Source organism: Mixophyes fleayi, chromosome 1, assembly GCF_038048845.1.
Source record: "Mixophyes fleayi isolate aMixFle1 chromosome 1, aMixFle1.hap1, whole genome shotgun sequence".
NCBI classification, from domain to species: Eukaryota; Metazoa; Chordata; class Amphibia; order Anura; family Limnodynastidae; genus Mixophyes; species Mixophyes fleayi.
In genome coordinates, this window is record NC_134402.1 from 239,678,781 (window position 1) to 239,706,749 (window position 27,969).

The 27,969-nt window shown below is 38.7% G+C and overlaps 1 protein-coding gene across 3 annotated transcripts in view; it reads right to left on the reverse strand.

Moving 5' to 3' along the window:
- The window catches only part of PAX5 (paired box 5), a 207,988-nt gene that overhangs the window by 27,504 nt on the left and 152,515 nt on the right, over positions 1–27,969 (reverse strand). For all 3 annotated transcript variants that reach the window (XM_075208201.1, XM_075208185.1, XM_075208192.1), the window contains one exon: positions 12,568–12,669. In XM_075208201.1, the coding sequence (XP_075064302.1) occupies positions 12,568–12,669 (102 nt within the window). The remainder of the gene's footprint in view (positions 1–12,567; positions 12,670–27,969) is intronic.

Consider the following 27,969-nt stretch of genomic DNA (forward strand, 5'->3'; position numbering starts at 1 on the left):
GGCCTCGGTACCAAATTGGGTACCGGGGCCACTACACTACGCAGTCCAGAAAGCTACCTCGGTCCAACGATTTGGACTAAAAACAATATTGTGAAGTGTGAGGTGTTCCAAATACACTGGAAATTAGTGGAAATGATTGTTATTGAATGTTATTGAGGTTAATAATAGCGTAGGAGTGAAAAACCAACAAAAAACTAGATTTTAGCACTTTTTATGCTTTTTTTTAATAATAAATCAGAACCCAAAACCATAAATCAGAACCAAAACCTTTCGTCAGGTGTTTTGGCAAAACAAATCAGAACCCAAAACCTTAAGCTAATCAGAACCCAAAACCCAAAACACTAAAAGTGCCCGGTGCACACCCTTAATATTTATTAAACGTAAATGCTATTTCATTTATTGCTGGGGTTGTTTGGAGGGAGGGAAATAGGTTTATTTATCAGCAGCAGCAGCTATTTATATTAAATGTGAATATAAATGTGAATACTAGTATTTTAATGTTGGGGCTGGAGGGAGGCCTAATTATAAAACATGGGTTGTATTGATTAAACACCAGGGCTGGTTGGAGTTTTCTAAATTGCATGTACCCATTTTTTTTCCAAATAGGCCTCCAACATTCCAGTATCCAGACAAGCAGCAACTGAACTAAAGACACCAGGAGCCAGAGGTGGTGAAACTAACAAGACAGGTAGGAGAGAGCAGGACAGTCTGCCAACTGTCCTGAATCTGGTGGGGAAGTCCCGAATTTTGGTGACTGTCTTGTTTAGTGAGATCTGGGCCGACTACAAGGACAGTTGGGAGGTCTGTCCCGCTTCACACTGTACTGCTTGTGAAGACAGAGCTGCGTGCCACTAACAGTATTGCACACAGTATTGCCTGTGTATTTGTCTAACATTTGTCTAAAATGATAGCCATGTTACATAATAGGGGCTCCCTGTCTTAAATACCCCAGGCCCCCCAAGCGTTAATCTAGCTCTGGTTAGCAGGAGGGAGCGGATAGCTGCTCCAAGTCTCTGGATAGGACACAGCCTGCAGAGCAAGCCAAGGAGCTCTAAGTCTCACATGATTTGGAAATCTTGTGAGACTAAGAGCTCCCTGCTCACTTTACAGGAAGTTCCCACCCTGATGGATGTCAGCAACACCAGAAGCATAGATAAGTACAGTGGGCTGGGGTTGTCATAATGTGCCTCGGGGGTGGCGTGATAAATGTAATGTTTTATTTTAATGAATGTATCATTGCCCCATGTTGGCCACACCCACAACACAATGTGGTCACGCCTTTTTTGGTGCCGCCACGCAGGCCCACCTCGGTTTCTTTCCTGCTGGAACTGAGGTGGGCCTGTGGACTATAAATGCCAGGGCTGATTTTTAGTCCCAGTCCGGCCCTGATTACATTATAATGCCAAAAACAAGATATTTCTGTATATAAATAGGTAATTTCCCATAAATTGAGTTTCAAGTTAGAACAGGCTGTTACGCAAAGGAGTAAAGTTCTGGTGATACAAATTTTCGCTTTTGCTTCACCACTTCATAAAATGGCATTACGCGCTGTTTTGTACATTCGCACTATGCATTTCTCAGAATTTAAAGTTTATAGAAAGAGCTGGGGCAACAACGGTGTCAATTCATTCTGCTATGTGATGTGGTTGGGGTGTAATTTGAGAGAATTCTGCATGGAACAGCAAATTCAATGCGGCACAAGGAGGCGTGATGTGTCTCCTAAGTGGTTCGCGAAGACACATCGCATCAGAGTTTTTACAGAAATTTGGACTCATTTTCCCTCATTTCCCACAGACTTGTGCCGAAAAATGACCAAAGATTTCTTACTGTAATAGCCGTCAATATTTGCATCAGCCCATCGAGACTATGCGCTGCATTAAATCTGCCACTTAAAGTCAAATTTTGTGGCCAAATGTGGTACGAGAGGAATATTTTGTGGAATAATTTCAAAAACTAAGCTCAACTCTACAGTTGTATGGCGCTATTCATACAAGCTGAAGGTGATCTGAAACAAATTTTGACTTGGGCCAGGTGGGTGCAACATGTTGAATTAATCAAAGTTTGCTGTTACCAGTACAACCCACATTATTTCATAGAGGGGCTATCTATTTAACATGTGCTAGACATGTGCTAGAATGCAGATGTCAAATTATTCTGAGCAATACAAATAAGAACTGTCGCCATTATCAACTAAATTATCAACTTGTATTTAGCCTTGAACTTAAAAAAATAATGGAACAACAATGATAACAAGAATAACATAGCCATGTAACTTGCTGATTTTAATTTTTCTCCACAATTATTAAGTCACTGATAGAAAAGGTAGAATACATTTAAACGATTAAAGTATTTTGAAACTAACTGTAAAAATTGTCATTTAAATATAATGTTGTTTATTACATTAGCTGCAGACAATGGTGTTGCAAGCGATAAAACTAAAAACCTACTAATACCTTGTGGACAATGCTGCAAGAAACAGTGGTTCCATTTATTTAACTGTGCATGATACCCCCTTGTAGAGATAACAACGCTCTCATATAGCTGACTGATACAAGCTGAGCTGTCATTCATAAAGTGTCCCCTGTGGCTTCTCTGGAAGAGAATCCTGAAGGGTGGGTTTTCTGGGCCACTTCTGTCAGAATCTCAAAGGAAACATGGCAGTGAGTGTGGGTCTGACAGCTCGGCTGCTGAATTAGGACCATTTGCATGCTAATTTTCACCGTGCTTAGCTCTCTGGCAGATTTGGAGCAAGGAACGGCCTCTGCATGTTTAGAACAATGCTTGACTGATCTAGCTGCGTTAACGAGCAAATTATGGTAATTTTGTTATTACAAATGCATAGAAATTTCCAAAGAGTGGAGAAATGCACTGTTCTTCTGTTCTTCTTCCCTCACTCTCCTAAACACTAAACCTTTTGTTTATACATACTTTGCTTTGCTTACTTATGTTTATATGTGCATAATAGTTCACATAACTATTATTTTTTCCCATTATTTTTCACTGCAGATGAGAGTCATGTAACTTGCTACTTTTTAGGCTTCCTATTTTAAAAATATACCTAGCTTTATTTACTAATGATAAGGTAAATATATGGGTGTTCTAAATTAGGATATTTTGCAATTCCAGGATGATAACAGAGTCCTACATTATTTTGGCCTCATGGGATTGAGCAGCTTTTTCAAATTCAACTGGCTTATCAAACAAAAAATGATTCTCAGTAGTAGTAGTGGGAGTTGGATGCAGATTCAAAACTCACAAATCTGATAATGTCTGAATTTCTTAATTAGAGGTTTTATATAGAAGTTTTTATATAGAAGTTTTAATATGCTAGAGAGGAGGATGAACTGTGCTAACTTTCCTACACAATGGTTTTGTATAGCCATAAACATATTCCAAATTGCATGCTGCCATATTTCGGTACATGTCTATCGCACATCCCCAGTCTCTAACCCTATTCAGCAAATACACTGCCAATTACATTACTATAGGCTATAGCAGAGTTTGTTTACCGATTTTTACAATGTTTGTGTGTTTATATGTTTATATGTGTGTTTATATGTTTGTGAGTAAGAACAGAGCCATTAGAATTATTAGTCCATTGCTCTTAGCATATACAATGTTTCACGGTGCCATTCCCTTTAAGAAAATCAACATCGCAGACCCCAGTTAGCAAATACTGAGACTAAGAAACTTTTTTAAGGCAATATAAAATACCAATTTATCAAGATTGCATGCATGAAAATATACCTCATACAGAGAGACCTAAAATAAATGCTTTATTTTTTTGTGGCTTAGATCATCTCCACCTAAACCTAATAATTTCACCTCCTCTGAAATAGTAGACCATCCCTGGAAGCCCTACAGCTTAGGAAATACTCACCCCTGCTGGTACTGTAACAAACGCTTCTCGTAGGCTGACAGCTGAAAGTAGCTTAAAAGTAAACTCATTGAAAGGTTGTCATTATAGCTCGTTAAACAACTGCCACAACTTGTCTTGTCTGCTACATTGACAACCTTTCAACAGTCGGAGATTTGTTTCAAATTTCTCCAGTCTCTCAAGATAGGTAAACCTTGTCTAGGATCCCCAGTGGAGGGAGCAAAACTCTTATGTTTAGGCAGAATTCTATTTAATGCCCCAACATAATTGTTGCCACTTTGCTTTTGCTTCTTAATATTATTTATGTAGTTCCAATATTTTGCACATCATTGTATAAAGCATGTATTATATAAGGGTGCACTACAATAAATTTCAATTTACAAAATACAGCAATTATATTTTACTACAGAAAAAGAAACCTGATTAGTACAGTTGCAAGAATTAACCAACATTATATATTCGAGTAATTTAGAGTATTTAGCAATCTTCAATGTAATACCCAGCACTAGTGTCCATACGCCCATAGCTCATGTGCTATGCATTCTAAGAAGACATAATGGATACTGGATATTTTAAACAACCATGGTTATCCTATATGAACTTTTAAGAATATGAAAATATACTGATAATGGCATTACTATTACCTTTATCATTATCCTTTATCTATGATACAGGAATATATTCCGCAAAACTTTCTAATAAGGAAACATGGCAACCACCAAACAGAACAAGAGAAATTTCCCCACAAAAAGAAAGAGAACTGATCCCAGTGTACAAAACAAGATTAGTTGTCTATATGCAGAAAAAGGACATATAATGAGGGCTGTACAGACCATGAGGCATGTTAAGTATGTTTAACTACATACATTTCAGATCACAAATTAAATTGAACCATTGGTCACAAATTTAAAGTTTGAAACAAAATAGAAAATTATAATCCAATCTAACTTGAATGGCTCAAATTAATTTGGTAAACAAAACATGGAAGGTTCACTCATCTAAGGTCACAGATAATCATACCTGTTGCAGGAAACGGACAAACGCATACAAGTGATCACCATATGAAAGAATGGATGTGTCCCAAATGCCTGATAATGATGGTTAGTTACCACATTCTGCCCACACATTACTCACCCTCACTATTCCTATTACCATCCTAATGGCTTTTCTGTAAGTAATAACAAAAAATTCTGTATTTATAAGACACCACAAAGGGTCTGCAGCGATGTACATGACATATATAGAAAACAGTGATCCATAACACATTACATGAAGAACAAATACAAAGACCAGACATTATGGATAAAGAAAAATACAGATAAAACGTTAATGTAAATCAAATAATATGCGGGACAGTGAGTGAGAGTGATGGTAGTGACCATCGAGAAGTAGGCTTGAGCTTAAGAAAACAGGACTAGGAAAGCAGGCCAAGAGGTACAGAGGGAGATGGAATAGTAGAAGTAGAACACAAGGAAAGAGGGCGCTGCTCGTGAGAACTTACATCATAAAGGAAAGGGGGAGACACAAATAGTGAGGTATCGATTGAGGGAGTGGGGGTGAAAGCCGAGACAAGGGAGTTAGGAGGAAGGCTGATAAGCTTGAATAAACAAATTAGTCTTAAGGGCCCACTTGAAGCCTTTAACAGTAGAGGATAACCTGACGGGCGTGGGAGATTATTCCACAGTTGTGGAGCAGCCTGGGCAAAGTTTTGGACACGGGCTTGAAAAGAGGTAATCAATGAAGTAGTGAGAGCCAGTTATTGGCAGGGCAGAGGGGGTGGCAAGGACTGTAGATAGAGATGATGTTGGATATGTAGTGGGGAGCATTTATTGAAGGCTTTGAAGGTGAAGGAGAGGAGTTGAAATTTAACTCTGTAGGCCATGGGGATCCAGTGTAGCGACTGGCAGGGAGGGACAGAAGAGATAGAGCGGTGGGAGAGAAAAATGAGGTGAGCAGCAGCATTAAGGATAAACTTAAGAATAAATTTAAGAGGAGCAAGGTGGGAGTCAGGTAGACCAGAGAGAAGGATATTACAGTAATAAAGGCGATAAATTACAAGTAAGTGAATAAGAGTTTTGGTGGCTTCCGTGGTGAGAAAGCACCATATCTTGGATATATTCCGGAGGTTGAAGAAGCAGTATTTTGAGAGGGACAGAAAGTGAGGATGAAGAAGAGGGTGGAGTCGAGGACGACCCCAAGGCATCGATATTGAGGGACAGAAAAGGGGTACCTCTTTATAAACGTTAGTTAATCATTCACTAGGAAGTAGAACTTTAGTGCTGTGAAACCTTTCACAACACTAAAATGACATCTTCAGTCCAGTGCCTGGCAGTGTAAAAGAGTGTAGTGGCATTGAGAGCAGTGGGAGAAGCAGCAACATGAAGCGACATTAAATACTCTGGACATGGGGATGGCATGGTCATTAAAAGAATATATTGGAGATGTTAGTGAACTAATTAAACTGTATATTGTCATTGCTGGCTATGTGGACGCATGATGAAGCTTTATGGCATCAATATGGAACAATATGATAGTATATGAGGCTACATGGGCATTATTGAGTTATATCTTAGTAATAAGGGGTTTTATATAGGCATATGAGGCCATATTGTCATAACAAGGCTATATGGGGCATTTATATGCTAGGTTTGGCATTATGAAGCTCTATGCCCCCATAAGGCACATCAGCTCTGTGATTAACCTTCAACATTTTCATACTCCCACAAACATAAAAGATCTAAACATTTGTGAAAGCAGTGGGAAATTATTGAGGTGGTGCCAAGTATTGTCATCACACCAAAGACAAGGTTCTTTAGAAGATCTACTGAACACCATCTCAGTTCAGCTGCTGGACCCAGTAAGTTTGACTGTCATTGACATCTCTATTCCTTGCAATGAATACAGGGAACATCTACCCTGGCTATTTTCAATAGTGAGCATGACACTAAAGAGAAACATCAGGCTACACACAGTTACTCCAAACTGAGATAACAACAAGTTTGTAGTAAATGTGCAGCACGAAACCAAAAGCCTTCTCCAGTACCAGCAGAGGAAGAATGCTCAGTTATGATAAATGGTGAAAGACAGTTATGGTTGTCAGCAACTGACTGTTTAAGGTTTTGTATTTCTGCCTTCTGGTGTCTCTCCTTGTTCTAACCATCCTACACCACTGATTGATGCACAGAAATTTAGGAAGATGTTTAACTGCACCGAGTGTACCATTCATTAACCTCCACCACTTATACAATTCCCCCTTACACCAGCTTGGTGTAGATATTTGATGAGGAGGGGTGCACCCAGTCACACAAATGAGTAACCTTAATTAACAGAGAGAAGAAGAGAAAATGACCTTAAGGGGCACTCATGAATGGATATAAACAAATATATATTTACATTATATTGATATGTTGATATTGTTAAAATCATTCTTTATTATGTACCATGTTAGGAACGTACTTCTAGTAGTGAAATATTTAAAATTTGTAATTGAGAACATACATTGACATAAATGATGAATCAGTTAAAATAGACAATACTTGGTTGTCTAGCCGCGAGGCTACTCTGATATCCTTGTACTTTTACTAAATTAATACTTTCATAGGGCCACTTTAAGGTATAACAATAAACTCCAATTGCTAATTTTCAACAAAATATCTTCCTCAGTTTTAATCTTGAGGTTACACCTCTATGATGGGCTTTTAGGGGTTAAATCTGACAGTGGATTATATCACTTCTAATTTGCCCTAAAGCCCCTTATGCCAGTGATATTATCTACAGATTTAAGATGCACCACTATTTGGATCATATGGTAAGTATCCAGAGTAATACTCTTGTTAACTCCTCCTACATACGATCAGTAGTATGACCTGTCTCAATACTGCTCCTTCAGTAATTCTATACATATGGATAGGGAGACTGAGATAAATTTCCTAAGGTCTCAACCTCTACAGTACTGCAGTCTAGCTAACTACTGCAGCACTATAGGACTGATGGAGATCGTGTGCACCGCTGACTTCTAGCTATATCTAAATCTGGATTATTATCTAACTATTGGTTTAGAGGTGTATAAATTATTAAGCAATTTTGGAGTAGGAGAGTAGCGACCTCAAGATTAAAACTGAGGAAGATATTTTGTTGAAAATTAGCAATTGGAGTTTATTGTTATACCTTAAAGTGGTCCTATGAAAGTATTAATTTATTAAAAGTACAAGGATATCAGAGTAGCCTTGCGGCTAGACAACCAAGTATTGTCTATTTTAACTGATTCATCATTTATGTCAATGTATGTTCTCAATTACAAATTTTAAATATTTTTCGCTACTAGAAGTACGTTCCTAACATGGTACATAATAAAGAATGATTTTAACAATATCAACATATCAATATAATGTAAATATATATGTGTTTATATCCATTCATGAGTGCCCCTTAAGGTCATTTCCTCTTCTTCTCTCTGTTAATTGATGCACAGAAATGCCAGCTGCCAATTATGGTTTTATTATTGGTTTCTGATCATGCTCCTGCCTAACAATAACCACCCACACTTTCCCCACCTTCAAATAAAATTTCTATTCCGCTGCTAAAGTATCATTAGTTTCCCACAACTCTTCAATTTACAGTGACAGTCACAGGTTCTAAAGATTTCTTCCTGAAAAGTTCAATTGCTGACAACAGGCATTATTAACTAACAAAAAACAATCACATGCTTGATTTCATTGTCTTGTACAAGATCGATCAAAGCTAATGTCTGATTGGTTTATATGGGTACCTGCACATTTGCATCTTAGTTGTTACAAAGTTAACTTTTAATTTTTTAAACTCAACTGTACAGTGTAACTTTTCTTGCTCTGTGTCTAGGTGTAATGCCAGTGGGCCTCAATATCAAATTGCGTATATTGACTCCTATGTACTCTGCATTACAAAGTACATATCATTTATTTAGTACATTCTACAAAATGTACTAGCTATCATTTTGTAGAATGTGCTAAATAAATGAGAACTAGAATCTGACTGGTTGCTATAGGCAACATCTCTACTTTTTCAAACCTGCAGCTTGATAAATTTACCCCATGGAGTTTGCAAAAGCCATAAAATCCACCCAATATTTCTATTAAAGGGGATGATCCAGGGAAATGTGGAACACATGAAAGTACTATATTAGCACCATGTCCAGGGGTCAGGTCACGATAAAGTGTAATTCCTATGATTTTAAAGGGTAAATTAATTGTAGAACAATCATGTGCAGTGGTCAAGTTATGCTGGGTATGTGTAGTATCCTATATCTGTATAGTGTATAATTTAATTTTAATATAATTCAACATGTATGAATACCGAGAAATCTTCTTTTGTGTTAATTCATCTGAGTTCAGATGAATATTCACAATTTTCCTGAATTTTTGTATGATTATGCAGAGTGAAAATGGCTCTTGCACCCTTCTCCAAAGCAAGGAAACTGCTAAAAATATGCACTCTTCCCGCCTTATTTCATTATAATAATCTCACTCCGTAAAACAAAATCTCAAATTTGCGTGGATCTCCAAAACTAGGCACAGTCCACAATTAGCAAAGAATGCCCTTACTCTGCCCAATCCCTCCAATCTCTTTGGTAGAAAATTAACTGTTAGATATCATAACAAGTCAAAATATCTCAACACGTTTTGTTGCAGAATTCCAAAAAAAATCTTGTATTTGATATTAAGATCTTATGGAATCTAGTTTAAACTTTACTTGAATATTCCTTTATTCCAAAGCAATATCATGTTGCATCTGTACAGTGTACTGTCAAGTTTCTAAACAACGCACTTATTGTTCTTGCAATTCTTACGCTAGGGGGTGAATAGGGGGTGAATTTAGAGACTATTTATTGTTGTTTAATTTTCACATTTTTTCCACATTCCAATCTAACTGTGTTTTTCAGTTAAAATGTAATTGGTAACATTTAAAGTACATTCAGACAATATACAAGAACATGAGCAGATGAGAATTTCAGTGGCAAATTTGGATAATTCTGACCACTGGACAAGCCTCTTCTGCCAATATCCCAGCGGCTGATAATGAGGTGGTGGCACTATAAATCGTTTCAAGATCACTTACACCATTTTCTGACCACATGTTTGGTGGTTAATCATTCTGTTTTTTACATAATAAGTGCATCATTACCAAAAAAAGTAGTTTTTCTCTTTTTCTAAAAGAATTGGATGATAGTTCTTTGAACTTCATTATTCATTTTATTACATATTATTCTTCTTACTGTAAAAATAACTGAAGTTGATTAGGCACTTCTTGGCAATACGCAAGCATTGACTCCCTTGCAGATGAAGCATATTTAACAAATACATTGGTGTATACAACAATTAATTGCCTGTGTACTTCCATACCTAGATAGGCAATGGCACTAATAACAGGTACAGAAAACAATTGTACTTTGTGATAGTCAGCGCGTTTAAACAAGTACACCAACCGATATCACTGTGAATTTGTACACCTATATAGCTAATGATGCTAATGAGAATCACAGAAATAAATACCCAGTCAGAACATTTTAACAAATATACCAGTTTGGATCAGTATATATATTTGTTCTTATACACCTATATCGCTAATGACAAGTACAAAAAAAAAAATATATATTTTACACTATTTGAGTTTAAAATGAACTGCCTGTGTATTTTTACACCTAGATATGTAATGGTGCTAATTACAAGTGCAGAAAATAATTGTGTTTTGCACCAGTCATTGCGATATAAATAATGCACCAGTTCATGTCACAATGTATATTTGTATTTATACAGCGAAATAGGTAGTGGCGCTACGTACAGAGAAAACAGTTTGTTGTAGTAGTCAGTGTGTTTAGGTAATGCACCATTTGATATCACAATGAATATTTGCATTTCTACACATACAGCAGATATATAATGGTGCTAATGAAAAGTACAGAAAACAAAAGTGTACTATATTCAAATTTTGAAATATGCAGAAAAAGGTAAAATACAGTCAGGAAACAATACTGCAGTACAGTATACACACCTACTGTATTCAGCAAATGCACTACATGCACAAGGATACAGCAGACTGGGCTACTAATAGTCACAGCCACAGAGAGTATCCACACACATTTTCTGTTAGCACAATGCAGGAAGAATAAGTGTCCAAGGTGTTGAAAGCTCCTTGTATAGGCGTACAGACATGTGACATTTGTCGATGCTTGCGGATTGGCTTCTTTAAGCTCCATGCACTTTTAATTGGTCTAATTATCCAGCGAGCATTAGCTGTTTTGCAAATTATGTTTTGCAATTTGAAAATCTCTGAAATTTGGGCAAATTGTTTTGCCCATTTTAATTATTATCATGTCCATTAGTCGGGCTCATTGGGTATGTGCAGTGTCCTATGTCTGTATAAAGTGAAATAGAATTGTGTATGATCATGTTCAGTAATGTTGGGTACATGTAGTGTCCTATGCCTGTATATGGTGTAATTACATTGCAGGAATACATTCTCAACAATTTTGATTCCTACTACTGGACTAATTTGATTTTTCTTTTAAATGATATTCTTTTAATAAAAAGTCATTTATTTAAAGATGGCAGACTAGACTGACCATTTAGTCTTTATTTGACCCACAAAATGATATGATTCTATGTAAATAACTTGTTATTTGCAAAAACATGTGAGTTATAAAAGTTGAAATATCAACTTATTTCTAAGTACTTGTTTTTACTCCCTTATCCTGTCATCTGGTATTCAAGCCTGAGCATTAGTTTGACTCAGGATAACATTTAACAAAGTCTCTACAAGCACAACTGTGATTTATAATTATACTATAGATTGTGTTCAAGTATAAAACAACATTGTCCTAAATTCAACTGCTGATCTTTATTTCTCTTTTAAAACGTTATCCAAGATTTAAAAGGGGTTCCTACAAAGCAGCACTACACTTGTGGTATGGATGATTCATAATCGCCACTTCTGTGAACCTACCCACTTATTATCAGAGACTCACAGCACAGTGAGGCTTCCACTCCATTCTTCAGTGTATACTGGTTTCCACTAGCAGGTACCCTGTTCTTGCTAAAAGCAACAGTAAAATGCCCTCTCCTAGGTTGACCCAAAATCATCCCAGATTGCTTTGCACAAAAGGCGCAGTTGAGAATCTCCAGGTAGATCATGTTGACCAACGTTGTGCATAGTGGTGTAAAGTTCTTTCTGGTAATCTAATAACAATATATTTCTAACACTGTTCTACACAAATTAAATAAATCATGATTCTACCAATCAAAACAAGCAATGAGAAATGTTTAATCCCTTTCACCCAGAGTGTCATCATGTTGCATATGGACTTTTGTCATCTCATAACGAACAACACAGTATCGTTCAGAAATAGGACTGAGCATCATTTTTGTTACTGGTATATACATTGTAGCACCCAGCAGGTTATAAACAATAATCAGCATAACAATGAAAGGTGAAATGATCTGAAACCCCAGATGAGATTCTTTTTCAGTAGAGCAACACTGACATGGTTAAAGAAGAAAAATAAAATGATGCAATGTAACAGCAAATTGCTTTGCAATGTTGGCGTAATATAAAGATTATCCATTACATTTGTTTCGATATTCATTTTTTACATTCATTATTCAGAAACAGGCTTCTCAATGCATCATGCTCGGTACATTTGTTATTTGAAAACTCACCAGGCACCATTCCTGTCAGCGTTGGAGCAGAGTAGCTGCCCTGTCCGGCAGGGGGGACGTGCGGAGGGTACCCAGGGAGGGTTGTGCTTGCCAAATCACGACCTGGAGAATCAAGCACAGCAAATCACCATGTGAAGTCTCACAAATGCCAGGCGTGTTTTTACATCTCCCCGAGAGCTGGGAGCCAATGCATTTGTCATCACTGCACAGTGTGAATATCAAGATATCTTGATATTCTTGGCAGGGGAAGACATTATTTTTTTGTACGCTACAATATTGTTAAAAATGTGTTATGGCGGGTGTATGAGAAAAGATAATTGGAAAAAAACAGAATATGCTGCACACTGGCATGGAAGCCTCCAAAATCCATACTTTTTCCAGACTGTTTACCAAATGCCGCACTGAAATTGAAACTGCAAACTTACATGAGTTTTCAAGAAAATGTATAGTGTTAGCTTGAGAAAGTGTACATTAAGCTGGCAGCTGGCTGTTTATCATGCTAGGTAGGGCTCCAGACCTTCATATAAGCAAATAACACCCGCACTATAAATAAGTGAAGCAAGCAAGTGAACAATCTGATGTGGGGCTTGGTTGGAGTGGCCCAGTCAGGCCCAAGTCAGTCTGAATGTATGTTTGCTCATCTGTCTATATGTACTCAACAAAAGTATATTTCATAATACATAGTTAGCAGAAGCAGTACAGGAAAAGGAAGAACAAAGGCATCCCTAGAAAATACTTCCTTATAAATGGAAGTGTTGTATACAAAATGCATGGAATATAATTGTTGTGAAGGAAAATACTTTGCATGTTGTGCATATATTTAATAATGATGACGATGATGATCATTCTGATTTCTAAACATTCTCACACCTAAATAGCTGGGGCAGAGAGATTCAACACAACATTGTAGTTATTCTATGCTCATATTGGAATTTTTACATATGTTTAACCATTATGCACACCTTCTAATTACACTGTATTTTAACACAATTTCTATTTTATATATTCCTGAAAGAACCAAGAAACCCAAAGAGCTGACATTCCACTGCAAATTTGTTTAAGATAGAGTATTACCTCCCCAATCCATTACAGACAGTTTGAGCCTCCCTCACTTCTTGGCGACAGTGTCCTAATGAGAACTGATGTAAGGGAAATAGCTAGCACTCATTTCAGTCATCACTGGTCCTGTCCCTGTGTATACATCAACCAATACACAAGTATACATCCTGTTAGTCATTCTCTGTCTGCTCTATTTCTGTAACATTGTGTAAGACTCTCCATAATATTTTCAGAAATGTTATGTTTTACTGTCAGTGGAGGTTATTTATAACCGGGCAGCACTGCGTATTTGTAAACAAACACCACTTTTTCCACTATCATGTGTCTTGTTCTTATACCTGTTGCGCTGAGTTTTATGTTACTGTAGCTTCTGTGATGAACTTTTTATTCATCTACACAAAGGGGGACATTCAATTAGCTATGAAGAATCTCCGGAACGTCCGTGAGACACTTAATAGCAGAGATTTGACAGAAATCTCAGTTCATTTTTCACTCCATAGAGATGAGAGGGAAAATGATCTGAGGTTTCTACCGTAATTGCCAGCAGTGTGCACAGCGCAATGTCTGCGCGCCGAATCACCGGCAATTGAATCTCCACCGAAGTGTCTGTATAGCTCTGAAATGCTATGTATCTGAATGTTTAGCTGGGTTTGGGTTGCTAGCTATTTATATTGTAATGATATGCACCAGTCTATTAATATTATTTTTAGGCAATTCTGGCAACATTCTTGAGCATTAAAAAACCAAGTTAGTTTTTCTGCACCTTTCTGGTGTATTTTTACCATAATTATTTATGATATTTAAAAAACACACATCATCACAATATTGTTCTAGCTCTTTGAATTGTAAACTAAATGCTGACGTGTCAGTCATAACACAAGATAAAAGTATAAATGATGTTCCCATTATCTCAAAGTTAAAAATTCACAGTGCTGCGCATAATTTTGCCGAGATTTTTTTCCCCCTCCAAAAAGTCTTTATTTCCCAAATAGCTCCTAGCTGCTTCTGTAATAAGCTGACCAAGAGATGCTAGCTTTCTGTGTAGAAATCCTGTCTTGTCCAAGAATATGTTAGTTTGCATTGGCTATAATTACAGTACCTGAAGCTAGCAAATATGTTATTAATAATGTTTCTAGGCAGCGTGAGATGTGTATGCTGCTCTGTTTCCAGATATACAAATGTGTAAAACAAGAATGAATATGGTTTAGGCTCTGAGATCACTCCCCACTCCTCTCCCAATTATTTTAATACATGGCAAAGATGGCACAGCGCCTATTTGTAACAGTTATCTTAATTAGTCTTCACCACGTTAAATCTGAACGCTGCATGCCCGTTCCGTGAGCTAGGTAATGCCACAGGTGTGGGCATGAAATCAATAACGAGGCATGGCATTCACAGAGGGCATATGGGTCAGGCAGAACAGGCCTTAAATTAAACATTGATAAGCAGAACACAATTATCCATCACGTTTAAGTGACTGCATGAAATTAGGAGCCAGGAGAATGTGTCAACCGGAGGAGAGAATTTGCAGTAAAAATTGTGACACTCAGGACGTCCACTGTGACTGTTGCTTAAAAAAGCCGCAAACACTGTAATCTGTTATACAAGCCATAAAATTCAGATTAGGAGAACCACAACAATATTAACTCCCCAGGTATAGCTTTCCATTATGGTAGATTTTCTTTTTGGCTCACTATACACAGCACAAATCCATACAAATATACCAATAATACATAGGGAAGATTGTAGTACAATGCAGTGTGCTGACATTTTCCTCATGCCTAAACGTCTAAACTCTTAACACATCTTTTTTTCCAATATGCAGTAAAATAAGCCAAGCACGTCACATAAAATTGAAATGCCTATGTTGTTAGATTATAATCAGTGAGTGTGCAGTGAATAACACCTGCAGTGTGCATATGGTGAGGCAATAGCTACCTTTTTTAATGACAATAAGACTGTAAGTAGATCTTAGTCTTCAGTTCCAGTCATAGAAGATGCTGTTAGTTTACTAAAACTGTAATGTGCGTAATGTGCGCACAGTGAAACATGATACTAATAAATACAGATATATTTGAATATAATTGGAACATTATCAATTTGAATCAAATTAGAGTTTAAATTAACTAGTACTCAGGTTTATTGGTTCTATGTAGATATTTGGACAAAGACATTGCAACATAAAGTGGACACACTTTTTACTTCCTGGTCGGCAGATGATTTCATATAGAATGCGAGGGATTTTGATCTGTGTAAATATTTGTTTGGGGAGCCACATATTGACAGTGTTGGGCTAACGCGGTCAAACTCAATCAAACAGCTCTCGCCAAGTATGGTTAACTCTTTCACTACTACGGTACAGTGGCCTAGTGGTTAGCACTTCTGCCTCACAGCGCTAGGGTCATGAGTTCAATTCCCGACCATGGCCTTATCTGTGTAGAGTTTTCTATGTTCTTCCTGTGTTTGCATGGGTTTCCTCCGGGTGCTCCAGTTTCCTCCCACACTCCAAAAACATACTGGTAGGTTAATTGGCTGCTATCAAAAATTGACCCTAGTCTCTCCCTGTCTGTGTCTGTGTGTGAGCCTGTGTCTATATTAGGGAATTTAGACTGTAAGCTCCAATGGGGCAGGGACTGATGTGAAAGAATTCTCTGTACAGCGCTGCAGAATTAGTGGCACTATATAAACAGATGATGATGATACAGTATGTTTTCACTTCAGTTAATTTCTGTGCAGTACCCACACAAATCATCCTTGTTTAATTTTCAGAAGTGTTTGCATAATTTTTTTGAAATGGTGTCTCCAAATTTTTGGGAGCCAGGGATTGGGAGATTGAGGATCTGAAAGAGCCTTCTTCAACTACTGGTCTATTCCGTGCTTGTTTCCTAGGAAAACAAAAAGTGTGATAGTAAAAGAATATACCTTAAGCTGGGTACACACTACAGAAAATCACTGCAGATGCGATTTCTGTAACAATTTTACCAATGACCGAAAGTCCCGATGAGTATGCACATTTATGTGTACACACCTACAAGATTTACCTTCAGATCTGTGCTCTCTTAATAACCATCTGCTGGAAAGATTGTGACTCTATGGATATCTGCCTACACTGCTGGTCATGAGTGTGTACTCACGTCCACATTTGCCCGACATTGTTCCTTCAATGATCGTGATTTTTAGGAAGTTTATAAAATCAAATCAAACGATAATATGTGTTTTGGCACGATAAGACATGATCGCAGGAGCGTACACACTAATGTGATATCTTCCCAAATGGTTGTTTATCACGTAATTGGCACGATAATTGGATGAAAAACCTGTAGTGTGTAGCCAGTTTTTGGTTTAAGGCCTCCATAGTTTTGAAATTGACTCTTAATTAAGGCTAATCAATATAGTGATGGGTGAATTGGCTGAGACAGACAATTTTGACGAATTTCAGAGATTCACTGTTTGCCATTGTCACCAGTATGTATAAATATAGAGGGCCAATATGTATAAACATAGAAGTGAACACAATTTGCTTTTTTAAAATTGAATGTAAATAGAACGCAAGTACACCTGTATTCAATAACAACAGGATATCAAGAAACCAACCAATTTATTGTACTCCATATATTGTGACAGTATGGTTAGGCAATAAGAATATTAAGTGTGTAAAACAAGATAGTGAAAAGTATAAATCAGGCAATGTTACAGTACTGTTTATATAGATAGGTAGCAAATGTAAATCCCAATTAACCTATTTTGAGTCTGAATTTAGCAAATGGAGAATAGAGTTTCTGGGATTTCTACATTTCTAATCATATCACAGAACATCATTATACTTTACTGTATGTAAGTGATTCAGACTCACAAAAAAACAAGCACATTATTCAGTCAGGCACACTTTTAAATGAGGCAATATATAAAGAAAGGATATCAATTTGTACTTTTAAAACAAGGAAATGACTTTTCATTTAATATTTTGCAAGCCAGATTGAAATCTCTCCCATGGAAGATGGGCCTAAAGGTATTGTTTGATGGTTTCTTAAAATGACAGTATCTAGGGTCAGAATCCGCGACAGAGGAAGTAAAATTTAAACTTTGCAGGGCGGTAGTTTCATGATGGATAAAGCTTTGGAGATTTTAGGCTCCATTTACTCCTCAATCTAATTTTGTCCTTGGATGCACATTATGCCTGAAATGAGATCTCATGTGGCTTGATCAGTGCTCCAGCACAAGAAGAGGCAAAGCACTCACCTCTATTGTTGTCTTTAAAAAGGAAAGCAATAGTTTTTATAATAGGAACACAGCAGGGCCCAGAATAAAGTCACTCTTGCAGTTATTTGGATAGATGCAGGTTGGAGGAGAATAAAGTGAGAATGTCCATATTTTACCAATGCAAATCGGTGTGATGTTACAGGCTCAGTACACTCAGGTACGTCCCAGTGTTACAGCCGATGTCCTTTATATGTGCTGGATCACTGTGGATCAGCAAACAGCACTGTCTAGTACTGCAGCAACAATAAAGAGAGACCTCACAAATAAAAAAGGTGATATATAAGTTTCTTATCTAATTAATTAGGAATGATAATATAAATCAACATTTTTTTCAACCTGTAAAAAAAACACTTTGAATAACACTTACTATGTTTGACATAATCTTGAGTAATTAAATATTAAAGTGAATATATCACCTAAACACAAAGGATGCATCTGTTTTGTGGGCTGAACCAATGTTCTGGCTAATATTCATAAGGAGTGACTTATATTCATGAAGCATTGGATCCTAATCAATTTATATGCTGCATTCTCATGAATAAAGTTCAGCCAACAAATTAGCTTTCTCCACTGTGTATAGGGGACAGGTTCATAATAGAACTAATGACAGCAGCTTGCTTCCTACAATGACATGAGGCAGTCAATACTCTTGTAACTATTTCTGTTTCCTCTGTCAGATTCAGAGACAAGCACAGGATTCACAGGTGGGTAAATTTTAATTAAAATGGTATATGAAATGGAAACTGTCTGAGGGGAAAATAATCCATTATCAATCACTCTTACTTTTTGTCATTTGTCTCATCACTTATTTTAAACATGCATAGGGGCAGATTCAATTAGCGTTTGCTCGCGGCTCTATGAGCCGCAAGCAAAAATCAGCGGAAAAATTACCGTAGTAACAGTAATAATGTGCAGCCGCATTGCTCTAAAGAACAACGCAGCTAATTGAATCTACTCCATAGTGTAGATCTATAAGCTTGTACGCAGGGACCTCTTTGTCTGTCTGTTAATAACCAGCCATGTTTTATTATCTTGTCTGTACACAATTGTAAAGCGCTATAGAGTATGCTGAAATTATATAAATATTATTATTATCTTTTTTTGTCACAGAACTCACTGGAACTGAGTTCCGGCACTTTTTTTTTGATGGATTTTCCAAGTTTTAAAAGTAACTTTTGAACATTTGATGTTTGGTCCACATGGGCTTGAATCGCCCTAACAAGCGCAGCAGGTCGGCGGAAAAATTATTAAAACGGTGCATGCGGGCTGCTTGTGTGTCGAGTCCGATGCATGCGTACTTCGTCCACGCTGGTTGTGATGGCACTGCTCGGCTTGTGGCACTGCTCAGCTTGTGTTGGTCATGCAGTCGCACGCTGAGTGCTTACTGCGGGTGGCGACCATTATGTTTCGTTACAGAACTGACGTGTGTGGGTGTGTGTACAGTGATTGACTATGTGAGGTGAGCTCCAGCACCTTTTTTCTTACAAAAAAAGGACTGATTATTATTATTATTATTATCTTTAATTTATAAGGCGTCACAAAGGGTCCGCAGCGCTGTACATGACATATAGAGAAAACAGTGACCCATGACACAACATGATACATAAAGAACAAAATATGAAGAACAAAAATATCTAAATATATATACACACACAGGTAACATGTTAATGCAAATAAAATTAGAAATAAGCGAGAAGTAGGCCAAAGCTTATGAAAACAGGGCTAGGGAAGCAGGCGAAAAGGTACAGAGGGTGATGGAATAGTAGAAGGAGCATACAAGGAAAGAGGGCCCTGCTCCTAAGAGCTTACATCTTAAAGGAAAGGGGGAGACACAAATAGGGTGGTACTAACTGGGGGAGAGCCGGGACAAGGGAGTTAGGAGGAGGACTGATAGACTTAATCCTAATAAAGAAATGAGTCTTAAGGGCACGTTTGAAGCCTTTGAGACTAGTTGCTAACCTGATGGACCATGGAAGATCGTTTCACAGCTGGGGAGCAGCCCGGGCAAAGTCCCGGTGACGGGAGTGGGAAGAGGTGATCAGTAGTGAGGTGGCAGTAACAGGCAGAGCGGAGGGGGTGGCTAGTAGGAGTGTAGGTAGAGATGAGATTGGAGATGTAGGGAGGGGAGGATTGATTAAGAGCTTTAAAGCTGAGGGTGAGGAGTTTAAATTTAATTCTGTAAACCATGGGGAGCCAATGTAGTGACTGTTGGAGGGAGACAGCAGAGATAGAACAGCAGGAGAGAAAAATGAGGCGGGCAGCAGCATTGAGGATAGACTTAAGAGGGTCAAGGTGAGAATCAGGTAGGCCAGAGATAAGGCTACAGTAGTCAAGGAAAGAGATTACAAGCGAGTGAACAAGGGTTTTTGTGGCTTCCGTGGTAAGAAAGGGGCTTATCTTGGATATATTCCAAAAATGTAAGTAGCAGGATTTTGAGAGGGACAGAATGTGAGGTTTGATGGAGGGAGGAATCAAGGGTGACCCCAAGGCATCGGACTTGAGGGACAGAAATGAAGGTAGTGTTATTATTAACAGAAATAGAGAGGGTGGGAGGTGGGAGAGTCCTGGAAGGGGGACAACGATAAGTTCAGTCCTGGAATTATTGAGTTTAAGGAAGCGTTGGGACATCCAAGATGAGGCAGCTGAAAGACAGCAGGAGACCCGAGACAGAAGGGAAGGGGAAAGGTCAAGGGGATGAAACAAAAATTGGGTATCATCAGCATAGAGGTGGTACTGGAGGTCAAAGGAAGTGGATGAGGACACCAAGAGAGGAGGTGTAGAAGGAGAAAAGCAGGGGGCCAAGAACGAAACCTTGGGGAAGCCAACAGGTAAGGGAAGAGGGGGGATGTGGAGTCATTTGTAGAGACTGAGAAGGAGCAATTGGTGAGGTAAGAGGAAAACCAGGAGAGGACGGTGTTACAGAGGCCTATAGATTTGAGAGTTTGCAAAAGGAGTGCGTGGTCAACAGTATCGAAGGCAGCAGAAAGGTCAAGAAGGACAAGAAGAGAGTAGTGTATTTTGGATTTAGCAAGGAGAAGGTGACCATAGTGAGGGCAGTTTCGGTGGAGTGGAGGGAGCGAAAACCGGATCGGAGCGGGTCAAAGAGTGAGTGAGAAGAGAGAAAGGAGGTGAGATGGTTGTAGACAACCCGTTCAAGGAGTTTGGAGGCAAAAGGAAGCAGTGAAATAGGGTGGTAATTAGAGAGAGAGGAGGGCTCAAGGGATGGTTTTTTGAGTATGGGGGAGACAAGAGCATGTTTAAAAGAGGAGGGGAAGATTCCAGACGAGAGGGATAGGTTGAGGAGGTGGGCACCGTGGGAGTAGGCCTCAAGAGAGAGGGAGCAGAGGAGGTGGGAGGGGATTGGGTCATGTGGGCAAATGGAGGGGGGTGAGGAAGAGAGAATGGTATGGACTTCATCTGCAGATACCGAAGTGAAGGAAGAGAAGGAGGGTGAGCTAGCAAGTGGGGAGGGGAGAAAGGAGATAGCAACCCGCAGAGGAGGGTGGGAAGGAGGACAGAGTGGTTAGGGAGGGGGAAGAAGGTGGGGTAAGAAGGGACTGCTGGGAGATGTCATGATGTATTGACTCAATCTTGGAGGTGAAGTGGGTAGCATAGTCGACAGCAGAGAACATGGGGGGGTGGGAGAGGGGGAGGGGAGAGGAGGGAGTTGAAGGTGGCAAAAGCTGACGGGGATTGGGAGGAAATGAGAGCCTTAAAGGATTGTTTAGAGATAGGGCCAAACTGTAAGACGCAAGCATGAACTTGAAGTGGAGGAAGTCAGCTTGACTTTCTCCAGAGTCGTTCTGCGCTGCAGGAGCATTTTTGAAGATAGCGGGTAAGATTTGAGTGCCCCGGTTGAGGCGGGGACCGACGAAGCTTGATGGTGACAGACGGGGCATCAGAGTCAAGAGCAGTGGTAAGAGTGTGATTGTAAAAGGCGACAGCCTCATCAGGGCAAAAAAGAGTGATGATGAGAGAGAGGAGCGAGCCCAGGGAGGAGGAGAATGTGGTAGGATAAACTGTGTCAACATTACGCCTGGTGAGAGTAACCTTGGGGGATGGGGACGGTGAGAGGGGTGGAGAGATGATAAAAGAGAGGAGATGGTGGTTTGAGAGAGGAAAAGGTGAATCAATGAGGTCGGAGACCGAAGTGTGAAAAAAACAGATCAAGGGAGTGGGCACTGCGGTGGGAGAGGAGGTCCATTGAGAGATACCAAGTGAGGAGGAGAGGGAGAGAAGTTTGGAGGCAGCAGGATCTGAGGGATTGTCTATAGGGATATTAAAGTCCCCCAAGATGAGGGAGAGAAGGTCAGAGGAGAGAAAGTGAGGGAGCCAGGTGACAAAGTGATAAAGGAATTGAGAGACAGGACCAGGAGGATGGTAGATAACAGCAACAATGGAGGTGGACTTGGTGGAATAGGCAGATAAAGTGTACCTCAAAGGAGGAAAAAGAGAGGGAGGGTTCAGGGGGAAGAACCTGAAAAAAGCAGCAGAAGGAGAGAAGTATGTCGAAGCCACCACCTTGCTGTTCCCCAGGTCTGAGTGTGTGGGAGAAGGACAAGCCCCTGAAAGTGAGAGTAGCAGGAGAGGTAGTGTCCTCAGGGGATAGCCTGGTTTCAGTGATGGCAAGCAGGTTGAAGGATCTACAGATAAAGAGATCATGGATCAATTTGTTACAGACTGACCTGGCATTCCAGAGACCACATGATAGAGGAAGAGAGGGCAGAGGAGAGATGTGGATGAGATTTTTGGGGTTTCTCGACTGCAAGGGTGAATATGATATGGAGCGAGGGGCATGACAGGGAGAGAGGGTTGAAATTGGACGAGAAGCAGAAATTAGAGGGGACTTTTCATCAAATAGGAGACGAGGAACAGGGGGACAAGAGGTGGGGGAGGAGTGGAGATGGGAGAGATAGGGGGGTTTATAAATTGGAGAGGCAGAAGGAAGGAGTGATGTGAGGGAATAGATTTCCTGCGGGGAAAGAGAGGGATGTGGTAGGTAGGAACAGACTGACGCTGAGAGAAGAGCAGCGAAGGGGACAAGAAGGAAAGGGTGTGAGTGGGGAAAAGGAGGAGAGAGGGAAAGATGGTGGAGGGGGCAGCAAGTCAGATCAGGGGCACAGAGGCACAGAAGAGAAGAGAGAAGTGAAATAGGGAGGGGATGGAAAGGGACAGGGGGAGGGAGGATGAGGAAGAATATGGAAATATTGGACAAGGGAAGCAAGGGGATAGAGGGAGAGGACAGAAGTGAGAGAGGAGATAATCATGATAAAGCTAGAGAACGTGTGAAATAGACAGTTGAAAGTAATACAGAAATCAAGGATGTTAAGGGCTTATAAGTGAAGTGAGGAAATGGTGAGAATAGGAAAGGTGAGTAAAGCGAGAGAGTGCAGCAGTAGAAGGAGAGAAAAGAGGATGAAAATATGTAAAGTATGAGTCAGGGAATAGGAAGCAGTTAGGGCATGATTGGAAGGCAATTGTATAACATAAGGCATAATACAAGGTGCACTGAGCAATTCAAGCTAAGTGGAGCAACAGCGCGGTTTAAAGGTGGGAATACGAGCAGTATAAGTGGAATCAACAAGTCATATTAAAACTGAACCAGCCAAAAATAAGTGTGTGAAACAGACCAGCAGGGAGTGTCCAGGCAGTTGACAATGCAGGTGGTGGAAGATATCAGAGCTCACAGCTGATTGTGGAATGTTGTCCTCATGTAGCAGTGTTTGCAGGTAGAAGGTTCATCTCCTGTTCTCCTTTTGTTCATCTCTTGTATATATCTTACTATACTAACTAAATTTGTTAATACACTTGTAAAAATCCTCACTTAGAATAATCCTCACTAGCTAAATGTTATTAATAATAATAATAATAATAATAATAATAATAATAATAATAATAATAATAATTAATAAATAATACATATAACATTCACACCTGGATAGTATATCGGAATTGCACACTAGCTTATTTTTTAAAATATTTCTTGGCTTGGGAGGATTTCAGGCATTTATAATCAATTGCATTGTGTATTGTTCTGGTGTATTGTATTTGTTTTCTTGTCTGGAAAGTTGTGCGCTATTTCAATTTGTATACAACAGACTTCTGACATGCTTGAATATTATTTTTTTGTAAACAGAGTTGAAACTAAGTGAGATCTGACATCTGCGCAAAGCTCTTGTAGAGACCCATCATTATTAGTTACGTGAAGCATTTTATGGTATTTTTAGGGTATAAGCAGGATTAATATGGAACATTTCTAGTTGCTTAATTATTGACGTGAGAAGAAAGTTGTTCCATGGTATATTCATTTCATTGTGCATCTGGGCACAGAATTTCTCACGTTTCTCCTGTGGAATTAACTCTTAAATGTTCCACTCAGATTCCCCCGTATTATTTTAGTCTACCAAAATTCCCTTATTACAGGATATTATTTTTGTTACCTACACTTCATTCTTATGATACCCCAAGCACACCATGCGGTAGAATGAATTGACCCTCGTCATGATGGCTCTATTTTTAGACTATAAATTCAGCCAAATGGGAATTTACATATAAAGTGTGAAATGGTCAATCTGCATCATGGAGAACTCAATCTCGAAGATTGTATTGACGGACCTTGCACCACTGTGAAATGGCCTCTATCCCTGCAAAATTCAATTTGCACAAAATTTTGCAGCATCTTCGATCATCTCTAACTTTTTCTTCCGCATTGACATTTAGTGCCTGCTTCGATTACAACCAAAATGTATTTCATAATCCAAGATGCATTAATGATGCAAATGATATTCATTTAAAAAATCTTTGCTTAAAAGCTCATAATTGCTAAGAATTGCTTTAGTGGAGCATACTAGCATATAATAGAATTACACAGGAGTCTATTGGTCCATTTTCTGCAAGTGTTGACAAGTCTTGTTGAATTTGGCAGCAAATACATGTGCAGGGAGTCAGAAATTAGCAGTAGTGAACACACTGATTGCCTGCAGTAATGCTGCTTGTTTCACCTGCAGAAAATATTTGTAAATCATCCATGCAGAAGAAAGGTCAAGTATCTGGTATTTGTAAACTTTGTTTCTGAAATTGTTGAATCCAAAGATCAAGCTTGCTTTTCCTTTGGGATATCTGTGAAATATGCAGGCATAAATGGTAAACTAAAACTATAAATTGAATGCTCAGTGATTGCCTGTCCCTTTTATATATGTGATTTTGCATTGTTTGTATTTGTGTGTTTCATGCTTACATTGTTATGATAGCTAAAATTTGAGAAACTATTACATCAAAACTGTAATTCCCCCAGCTTGCCCCAGATAGTCTGTAACAGTGGGGGGTCTAGAGACAGCTAGCTCTGATTGGAAGAGTCCTGCAGCCAATCAGATCATTCTTCTACTATGGTACTCCAGCAGTGATTCTAGCAGCAATTCAGCAGAGATCCCAGTACAAGTAATGGGGCAGTTATATCGAGGAACAGTGGTTTGACCAGGGGAGGGACTAATGTACTACTCTAGAGCAAGAGGGGTATAGCATAAACTTCCCCAACTGTGGAAAACTCCTTTAAGTTAAAAGGACATCAGTCAGCACCTAATACAACCTATTATATATACTCAAATGGAAGACTAAATATACTAGCTTATAGAATGGATGCTAGAATAGATATAATGTTAATGACTAATACATGTTCCTAAATAAATATAAATATAGATTAAGCTACAATATCAATGAGTATTAAGAATGCAATATAAACAACAATCATAAAAAATAGTGATGCATTGAAAACAGGATTTGTTCTAGGGGTGATCCTAAATTCCTATGATTTTAGCACACATGACTTTTCCCTTCCAGAAACTACATTTTCAGTAAAAATTGTATCATAATGCCCCATTTTTACTTTTTTTTATATTCAAATTGGTATTCGCATTTGGCTTAGGATTTAGACTATTTTTTTTATAATAGAACTTGGTAGACAGTTGAAAATCAAAGTATGGATTCGATGCATCTCTTGCTCGCTTTCTACAGTTCTGACAGTACTGATCTACAAGTCACAATTGAAAAAACTCTAGCTAGAGTTGTAAGTAAACGAGTCACTAATGACACCCTAGTGCTCTTTTTTTTTTTTTTTTGAGGGGGGGGAGGGGGGATTTCACTCTTTACACTTTGGCACTTTGGTGGCCCAAAGGCACTGATCCCGGGCTTTCAATAAAAAAAAGCTGTGTTAATCTTATTGCAACAGAGGTCTTAATTCTGGGGTAATATAATATAATACCAACTTTACCAAGATTTTAATTGTCAGAAACCGATGTTGTCTTGGGAAAACCGTGACTCAAGATAACCAAAGGCATTAGACTATCCTTGGAACATCGGCGCAAACAGGACTTTACAGCAAAACATGGTACTCGGTCCTGGCTTTAAACCACACAGGACATATAAAGCATAAAATTATGCAGAAACTGCTATTTCTATGTGATTTAGGCAAATAAAAGTACCAGGGATATTATCCATTACCCTAAAACCAGATATATCAGAAATATTTCCTGCAGTCCCTACTATTCTTAAAGGAGACTGCAGTCTGGCCCTATTTCCGGGTTCCAAAAAGTTTAATTCTTTAGAGCTTGTCATCGATGGCTAACACCATCTGAATATAGCATTACCTGTTCTAGTCTATGGGGAGTGCAACACTTTCCTTTCCCAGCAAACTGGATGCTCCTCACCTCCCTCCTCTGACCAAACTGGTTGTGCATGCGCAGTAAAGGCTCTGGGGCAGAACATGGAGATGTCAGTAACAAAGAGTCATTACTGGGACGTTATCTCATCAGACGCTCTGTCCCAGAACTTTTTCATAAATATGTAGGAAAATTAATTCTTTATTACTGCGAAGAGTGGCTAGATGGGGCAATCATTTAGTTGGAAATTTTGCAGTGGGTCATAAAGAAACCCAATTAATACCTGCTAAACTCAATAAGATAAAAGATAATGGCACTCTCTATCTTCTACAAGTAATGCAAAGTTTAATACTAATGGTATAGCTCAAAACTTCCATGAATCTTTAGCATGACAGCTGGCCAAGAGCCATTTCCTAGGCTAGCCATCAAGATTTGTTAAGGCACATAGGATGATGAAAAAGCATAAAGAGTGCCATAGTCTTCTTTTCTTGTTGGATAACCCTATGAAGTATTTGCTCTCACACAAGATAAAATTCAAATTATCGTGATAAAAATGCTGGTAACATTCATAAGTATATATTCAAAAGCTTGCAAGTTTGAGGAATTTGAGACAGGTAATAATATTTGAGACAAGACTGTGATCATAGTGGAAATATTTCACCTATGTGTATGCCATCTATCCATGTAAAATGCAAGTAGCCACTTGGAGTATGAATTGAAGGTACAGAGAATAAACCACACTCAAATAGTTTGGGCCATTTTAATAACTGGGCAAAATGGGACTTTCTCCTGAACCTACAAAGAAAATGGGCCACCATTCCACTTATTAGACTTCCTAGTAAAGGAGGTTGGGTGTGTAATATCCTTTATCTCCTCTAGCAATCTCATAGGAAGGCAACAGTCTGGATGTTTATTCAAACCAATGTCCAAACTGTAAACTTAGCCTGGGCTTTAAATCTATCCATCCTTTCAGAGAACTAAGTAGACCCTAGATTTTGGATAGTGATGCAAGATTCTCCTCTTTCCTTACAATGGGAAGTGGACCATCAAACCAGAACTAGCTAACAATATTATTTACAATGCCGAGTTCTGTCAGGATATGGAAACGTTCAGATATATTTGAAAAGTTAAAAGATGACTTTTCACAATGGCTCAACATGTATTTAATTTGAGTGATCCTAAGTAACAGCGCCTGCAGCTTAGAACTAATGCAAAATTAATTGTATGTGATCTGTCAGTCTTTTTAATTAATGGGTGTAATGTGGTAAGTAAGAATTATATTTCACCCCAAAGTTAAAAAATCTTGTGTGATGGAAGAAGAATCAACCCAGGCACAACAGTTTCTGCTAAATACCAGGAAGTTTTGTGTTATAATTTTCCCACATTACTTTTAACGATGTGTGCATCTGATGTATCTCATAAGTCCTCA